This window comes from Ailuropoda melanoleuca, chromosome 2, assembly GCF_002007445.2.
Source record: "Ailuropoda melanoleuca isolate Jingjing chromosome 2, ASM200744v2, whole genome shotgun sequence".
Lineage (NCBI taxonomy): Eukaryota > Metazoa > Chordata > Mammalia > Carnivora > Ursidae > Ailuropoda > Ailuropoda melanoleuca.
In genome coordinates, this window is record NC_048219.1 from 198504900 (window position 1) to 198513268 (window position 8369).

At 66.0% G+C, this 8369-nt stretch overlaps 1 protein-coding gene across 1 annotated transcript in view; it reads left to right on the plus strand.

The window, feature by feature from the left end:
• Positions 1–8369, plus strand: part of GPC1 (glypican 1) — a 24954-nt gene that overhangs the window by 13046 nt on the left and 3539 nt on the right. The window contains 4 exon segments of the mRNA XM_034655540.1: positions 5405–5563; positions 7144–7535; positions 8254–8277; positions 8279–8369. The exon segment at positions 8279–8369 is cut by the window's right edge and continues 18 nt beyond it. Of these exon segments, the coding sequence (XP_034511431.1) occupies positions 5405–5563; positions 7144–7535; positions 8254–8277; positions 8279–8369 (666 nt within the window).

Sequence of the window (8369 nt, forward strand, 5' to 3'; positions counted from 1 at the left end):
CCCCATCCTCGCTGCACCCCAGCACCACCCCACCTCTCTCCCCTGCAGTTCCCCACCTGCCCTTCCCCAGGTCCGTCGCTGCCCGCATCCCCGGCAGCATCCTAACACCCCTCCCCACCCCCATCCCTTCCTGTGCTTCCCAGTGCCTGCCGCAGCCCCCTTCCTGCAGCAAGCCCCCCTTCCTCTTCCGTCAAACCCATCCCCCTCCCCTTCGCTTGCGGCAGCCCCCACGAGTCCCCTCTGCTGCCACCCCTCCCCATGCCTGCTGCGCCCACTGCGGCAAGCCCCTTCCCTGCCAATCGTGTTGTCCTCCTCCCCGCCCCCCTCCTGCCGCAGCCCCCCGCCGCGTGGCCCCCCTGCTCTCTGCCTCCCCGCCTGCCTGCCACAGCCCCTGCACCCCCTGGGCGCCCGCCGCGCCCACTGCACCAGCGCCCCGTCCCGCTGGGCCGGGACCAGCACCGCACCTCCAGACTGCGCGCTAGCTGTGTCTGGCTCCCGCCCCACGGCGTACGGGGCTCCATCCTGGCCCACAGCGACTGGCAAGGGCACCTGGCACCCAGCCTTTGTTTGGCGACTGCGACGCAGCCCCTCACTGGCCTGGGGGTTGGACCCCTCCCACCCACCGAGGGAGGAGGTGGCCGCAGCGGTGCCCCTCGGCTTTGGGTCCCAGTGCACGGTGGAGGCTCTGCGGTGGGCAGTGGCAGAGGGCTCCTTGGTGACGCTGTCATTTGCCTGAAATGGTGGTGGGAGCTTTGGGTGGTCGGTGAGGCATAGGGAAGCAGGTTGGGTCAGAGGCAGGAGGGGTTATGGGTGCTGTGATGTGTTAGTAAGAGAGGGTAGGAGATCGCGGTTGAAATGTTCTCTGCGAGGTGGTTCCGAGGCCACCCTTCTGGATGATCAAGTGTGACCCTTGGGCAGGGACCAGTCAGGGGCAGACGCTTCCAGAGAAAGGGGTGAGAGAGGAAGGTCTGGAGTTCCGGTGTGGACAGTGCCTGGGGAACCTTCCTCTGTTTGCTCAGTGCCTCCCACCCCCAGCAGGCTGGTGGACATGCCAGGGGGCTCCTGTGGCCACTGGAGCCAGACGGGATCCAGGAGCAGGAGGAGGCAGGGAGCAGTTGTCCAGAGAAGAGTGTTGCTGGGGGGGAGCCTTCTACACCTGCCCACCCCTGGTCTGCCAGCAAGGCCTGATGGAGGGTCCAGAGCTGAGTGAAGGGATGAGGTGGGAAAGCGGCCCCCTTTCCTGTTCTTCCAGACCCGGGCCTCCCACGTGGTGTGTTCTGGTGCCTGGAGCTGTACGTACAACTGAGTTTCAGCCCCGTGCAAGGAGGCCAGTGTAGTCTAACCATCTACAGCGAATTAGTGTTCTGGGGGTGGCTGGGTCAGTCGGTGCAGAGCCTCCGGGATGTGGCTTTAAAGACAGGTTGAGCAGACAGTCTGCATGCTCTTGTGTGAGCAGTAGAAGCTTCTGGAGAGATGCGCTTGGCCTGGCGCCATCTTCCCTCTGCAGTCTCCTTGGGAGGGCTCTAGCGCCACCAGTCACAGGTGGCTGCCGGTCTGGGCCTGGACACATGAGGTCTGTGTCCAGCTTTGGAAACGGTGACCACTGTTGGGGTGGGGGTCTTGGGCTAAAGCATGGGGGTGACAGTGCCAGCGAGGGTGGCTGCTGGGTGGGGACGCTGTTGGGAGGCTGCTAAGACAGGACAGCTGGGAGCAGCGGCTCAGCAGGTGGCAGGAGGGTGCAAGCCTTAAAGGTGTCTGAGCCACAGACTGGTGGGGACTTAGTGAAGAGAAGTCGGGGATCTGGGGTGATTCCAGGAGGTCTGAATCTGGAGGGGAGAAGATGGCCATGTGGTCTGCCACCCGGGAAGAGAAGCAGCTGCTGATGGGGTTAGGGAAGTGAGTGCAGGACTTTAACCTGAGGATCAGAATCGGGGCATCTGGGAATTTGGGGGCAGGGCCTGGAGGAGCCCTGCCACAGGGACTGGGGTGAAGAATGAACCATCCTCCCCTTCCCCCCCAAAAAACCTAGGGTCATCCGTGGGAGGAAGTGTCCCACAGGCTAAGGGAAGGGAGAGTTCTGGAAGGATGTGGCCAGCTTTTGCAAAAACAACAAAGCGACAGAGGGGGAAAGGAGAGATGGTCACTGGCCAGGTGGGGGAGGGGTCAGTGGGAAGAGGGGACCCGCCAATGCCTCCCAGTGCCAGGGGGTGCATTCCCTCCCTCCTGGGCTAGTCTTCATTCCTCTGTGGGTACTGAGCTGAGAGGAGAGGTGGGGTTCAGGGGCAGAGAGTCTGAAATGACAAAGTACAGAATTCCATCAGCCTGATTTGCACACTGTCAGGGGCAGGGAGCTCCTTTTCGCTCCTGGCAGACCCCCACCCTGGCACGAGTTGGCTCTGACCGGGAGACCAGGAGGTGCAGGCTTGCTTTTGGAGGGGGTGCAGGGGGTGCCCTGCATAACCCACCTCCAGCTGGCTGATGTCCATCCGATGATGTGCGGACCCAGGCCGAGCTGGGCCGGGGTGGGCAGGAAGGAAGCACAAACCCTCTGGGTCCTGACTGCCGCTCTTGCACCGGCCACTGTGTCTGCCCTGCCGCCGGCTCAGGGCCGCCTCGGTCCAGCCCGCCCGGGGCCTCAGGCCGGCGCCCGGGCTCTGGCTCCGTGTCTTCACTCCCGTGTGTCCGAGGAGGGAGGGAGGGACGGGGGCTGTGCTGGGGCAGCCGGAACAGCGCCGGCCACCGGGCGGCTGGGCGAGGTGGCCAGTCAGGGCTGGGGAGGCTCCGGGGAGGCCGCTGGGGCAGGAGTGGTAGCTGTGCTGACAGTGCCCAGGGGCCCACTGAGAGCCCGCCACGGGGGAGTTCCCTGTGTCTCCCCGAGTTCCGTCCGCACCCCTGCCACCCGGCCTCTCTGGTGTCCGCATGAACTGGCAGGTTCGGGGAGGAGGTCTGTTGCACCAGGAGACCGGAGGGTCCGGGAGGGAGGGCTGACGCTTTGGCAGCGTGTGCCCTCCCGCTGCTGACCCAGCCAGCCTGGCCCGAGTGCCCGTCACTGCAGAGCCCCGGGTGTCCCCCAGAAGCCCCAGGCTGGCACCTGCCCCCATCCCAGGGCATGCCCCCAGTTCACCTCCCCACTCCCACCCCTCAGCACCATGGGAGCCTGGCCCCTGTTGAGGCGGGGACCTCAGCTTTCTCCTGGTTGGGTGCACAGGGACCCCATGGAGAGGACCCTCATCGTGCCCGGGGTCCTGCCTCCTGCTGGCAAGGGTCCAGGGCCACACGTCAGAGTCCGTAAAGGCCCTGAGAGGGATGGTAGGTGTTCTCAGGCCCAGTCCTTCCTGCCTGGAGGCCCCCGCCCACCCCACCCCCTTACGAGAAGGGGCACAGGAATGTTGGTGGGTGCCTCATCTCTGTGAGGTCCTGGGGAGCCAGGCTCCGACCCTTGACCCCAGCCAGCTCCCGCAAGGCCCTGAAAGTCCTGATTCATCCAGGGAGTGAACCCACAGACCTGAGGCTGTGCCAGAGATGGGCCCCAGTGGTCTTGAGCGCCAATCTGTCTACCCTGAGGTCGGCCCTGTCCCAAGGTGGGGGCTACAGCCCCCCTCAGACGGGCATGCTAGCATCGCTTCCAGGCCCTGGGAGAAGGGTGGTGGTCCCCCAGACAAGCATCCCCTGCATGGTGCAGGCTTCTGAGAGCTAAGGGCATCGGGGGCCCTGGGGAGTAGGACGGCTTAGGGCCCACGTGGGAAGGGGAAGAAGGGGCTGGCCTTCTTGCCTCTGCCCCCCTCCCCCCACCTGAGACCTCCCAAACCTCCCCTTCCCCGCCTTGTCGGAGTGGGCTCCCCCAGGCACCTCTGACACCCTTCCTCCAGCCCCACCCCAGTGTGCAGTGGCCTGTGGCCCCTCCCACTGCAGCCGCACACCGCGCTGTCACCTGGACGGGCACAGAGCCCACACACGGCTTCTCTGTCCCATCACCTAGCCCGGGGTTGTGCGTGTCGGCCCAGGAGATAAAGACGCCCCATCTTAGTCTGACCTGGTGGTTCTGACAGGCTCTTTAGGGCTAATTCAGCCTCAGGCTAGCGACGTCTTCGTCACTCCCCACCCCGACTTGTACTGGAGGCTGCCTATGCCCTCCAGGCCTTCTGCCAGGGCTGCTGACCGTCCTCTGCAGGTCAGCTTGGAGGCCCCAGCCCTCGGGACAGCCTCGGGACCCCCAGAGCTCTGCCCAGGCTGCTCCGCTCCGCCCCACAACTGTGCACAGGGGACCCTTTCGCACAGCCCCTGTCCGGGTTAGACCCCTGCCTCCACTCGGGGCGCAGCCTCCTCCACGGCTCAGTGGCAGCAAATATGGCTGGTGCAGCGGGGTAGGGGTGGGGAGGGGAGGGCCGTGAGGTGGCGCATTGGGTGTGGGGGCCTGAAAGCAGGCAGCCTGACTGAGCGGCTTGGCTCCTCCCGGCGTAGCGTAGACTGGACAGGAAACCGAGTCTCCGCAAGCCTCAGTTTCCCCATCTGTAAGATGGGGTCTCAGCACCCACCTTAAAACCGCAGTTGTAAAACTGGCACGGGCACATTTTTAAAGGTGCTTCCTCTCCGGCCCGCAGCCGTCCCTGCGCGGCTCCGCGGTGTGTCTGCAGGGCTGTGTTGACTGAGCACCTGTCGCGGGCCCCAAGATGGAAGCGTGGCTAATGTGGTGCTATGCACCTGAGTGGTGAGGAGGGCTGCGTGCAGAGGAAGGGGCACACACCTGAAGGGGACACAGGCGTGTCCAGGCCCCCCACATGCAGGGCACTCCTCGCCAGGCACCCCTGGTCCGGAGCCACACCCAGGCCTGCGGTCCTCACTGGGAGCTTGCATCTCTGGCCTGGTTGGTGGGCAGGAGGCCCTGGTTGTCCTGCCCTGCCCTTCAGTGTGTGTGGGGGGGGAATCCCTTCCTCTCTCCCCATTCTCAGCCTGGGCCCAGGCAGGGGGCACCCTGCAGGCCTCAAGCTTACCCCGGTGAACCCTGAGTCTGGCAGCCCGCCCCTCTGAACAGACACGGGGCCCTGAGGCAGTTCTGTGGTGGGGCACAGATGTCCCTGCGCGAGGACCCCTGGGATGGCCCTCCTCACCTGCATAGTGGCGGGGGGGAAAAAAAAAAAAAAAAAAAAAAAAAGGGATGATATTAGACAGCCCTGCCCTGGGACTCAGCCTTCTACACCCCTGCTTTGTGCCCACCCCCGCTGGCTTTGCCCCAGAGCGCCTGGAGGCTGGCCTGCAGAGGCAGCCCCGCTCCTGTGTCCCACGCTGGGGCCTGCACCACTTACCCAGGCTCTCGCCGGAGCCGTGCGCTCTCCCAGGGTCTGCCCAGGGCCCAGCACCCCCAGCCTCCGGCATCTCCTCTCCCTCACGCCGCCCCTCCCCCCAGGAGAGCACCTGCGGATCTGCCCCCAGGGCTACACCTGCTGTACCAGCGAGATGGAGGAGAAGCTGGCCAACCGCAGCCGGGCTGAGCTGGAGACCGCCCTCCTGGACAGCAGCCGCGCCCTGCAGACCACGCTCGCCGCCCAGCTGCAGAGCTTCGATGGTGAGCGGGCCTCCGGCTTGGGGCCCCCAGGACACTGACACCGGGGGAGCTGGGCACGAGGGCACCTCTCCTGGCAAGGCGGGAGCAGAAGGCTGCCTGCACGCAGGGCCCAAGCTGGCGGCCGGGAGCCCGGGAGCTGTCTGCAGGCGCCCTTGTCTGCCCTGCGGTGTGCACAGCAGTCCATGCGCACGTTTGGGGAGATCGGGCCCATCCCTCTGTCAGCCCCTCAGAGGGGACCCTCTTGCTCTCGAGGTGCCTCCTTGTCACCGGCAGACAGGGACAGGCCTTGCCCTGGCCAGGGCAGGGGACTGAGGCTGGGGCTGCCCTGCTGTGGGGGCAGGAGGCCTCTGGGGCCCCGGGTGTGGCCTTCGTGTCTTCAGGGCAGCTGCTGGGCGTGCCTCTCGTTCCTTGACTCTCGCCAGGTCTCACACCAGGGCTGGGCAGAGAGCGAGTGCCCTGGACATCATAGAGCTGGCTGGCACGCTGATGCCCACAGTGGTCACCTTGGGAATGGTGTGGGCGCCGGGGTGGGTTCCCAGGAAGTGACCTGAAGTCTAACTGGAGGGAGAAGGTGCTCTGGCAGAGCTTGAGCTGAGAGAAGAGGGAGAGTGTGTGTCCGCAGCCGACAGGCAGCTCTGAAGGGCCTTGAGGCCCGTGATCTCAGCCCCTGGACTGCTGCTCACCATTCCCAGCCTGGCCAGGAGTCACCCAGCTTGGGAGCCAGCCCGACAGCCCAAGGCCTTGGCGGAGGGCCGGGGGGCAGGGGGGAGATGTAGGGGAGCCTAAAAAGCCCTGGCTGCCCAGGGTCCTGGGGCCTGTGCAGGGAGGGTGGCCATCGCTCCGGGGGACGAACCTGAGTGGAAGAGCTGTGTAGTTACAGACTGCAATCTCCCTGCCAGAGGGGGTGGGCGCTCTTTGGGGACCCTGTTCTTGGCACATAGGGTGCAGGGGCATTTCCCCAAAACCACAGAGGTCTGCTACATGTGCTCAGGCCCTGCCCCCCTGGAGGGCTTCAACAGGCCTGTCTGGGTCCCTGGGCACATCCCAGAGGCTATAGGAGATCCTCCCCGGGCCCTCAGGCGGGCATCTTCCGGGGGGCATGATAAGAGCTGAGGCTTCTGGAACCGGAGGGAGGGCATCTAAGAGAAAGAGGAGGACCAGACACGTGGGGGGTAGGGGGCGATGCAGGGAGGAACAGGCAGCAAGGAGGAGGGTCCCAACCCTGCACCCCCGGCTCAGAGGATCCCCCTGCCCACCTTACAGGGGATCCCAGGAGGTCACTGAAGCACCCTGTGTCTGTCCCCAGCCCAGAAATGTCAACTGGAGTCCCAGTTGGAGGCCCTGAGACCCAGGAGGGGTCCCCCACCCAGGCTTTCACACCTAGAACCATGGCGGGGGGTGGTCTTGAGAGTCCTGGGGACCCAGGGCCCCTCCAGGCTCTGCAGCCTGGCCTCTGATTCTCCCAGAGCCTCAGGGGTCCCGGGCAGAGCCCCCCGCATCCTGCTCGGCTGCCACATCGTGGGGGGTGGGCAGGAGGACCGGAGGCCCCAGGAGGCCTCACGCCCACCTCCCTGGCACAGATCACTTCCAGCACCTGCTGAACGAGTCGGAGCGGGCGCTGCAGGACGCCTTCCCCAGCGCTGTGGGCGAGCTGTACGCGCAGAGCGCCAGCGCCTTCCGGGACCTGTACGCGGAGCTGCGCCTGTACTACCGGGGCGCCAACCTGCACCTGGAGGAGACGCTGGCCGAGTTCTGGGCCCGCCTGCTGGAGCGGCTCTTCAGGCAGCTGCACCCGCAGCTGCTGCTCCCCGACGACTACCTGGACTGCCTGGGCAAGCAGGCCGACGCGCTGCGGCCCTTTGGCGAGGCCCCGCGGGAGCTACGTCTCCGCGCCACCCGCGCCTTCGTGGCGGCGCGCGCCTTCGTGCAGGGCCTGGGTGTGGCCGGCGACGTGGTCCGGAAGGTGGCTCAGGTGCGCCCCATGGCTCGGGCTCACAGGAACCCCTCCCCACCTCCCAGCCCTGCCCTCTGTGCCCTGGGGCCTTCTGGCCGTCTCCATGACCCTGGGCTGCTGCCTGCAGACGGCATGTCCCGGGACTGAGCTCTCATGTGGGCAGCCATCCAGTCCCATCCTTGTCAGGCTGAGTCCCAAGCAGGACAGGAAGGGAGAAGGGCGTGGGGCTAGATGCTGAGCCAGCTGGAGGGGTCGGGTGGATGCGAGCCAAGGGGGTAACATTGCTCAGAGGCCAGAGCAGGCTGAGGCCTGAGGCCTTGGGGGCCAGCAGGGTACCTCCCCCAAGAGGCAGCCAGAGTCAGACCCACACAGCCCCGGGCGTGAGCCACCTCCCCCTCCAGCTGGGGTTCTTAGCAAGTCCTCCTCCCAGCGGAGCTCCTGTCGCGTCATCTGCGTGCAGGGCAGGCGTACTCCCACTTCCCCGTGAGGCTCAGTCACAGCGCTGTTCCAGGGAGTCACGTGCTGGGACGGCAGCAGTGAGGATGAGTGGCTTCCCATTGGGAGCCTGCTTGACCATTTGAGATGAGACAGGGTCCCCAAGAAGGGCTGGGGTCAGGCGGAGCAGGGCAGAGCCGCAGCCTCCTAACTTCTGTCCAGAGCCCTCCAGCCCGGGGCTCCTTGGGGGGCTGGGCACACCCAGCTGCAAGGCGGGGCTCAGGCTTCCTTGCCTCCCCAGGTGCCCCTGGGCCCGGAGTGCACAAAGGCCGTCATGAAGCTGGAGGGCCGTCATGAAGCTGGCATACTGCGCACACTGCCTGGGGGTCCCCGGCGCCCGGCCCTGCCCTGACTACT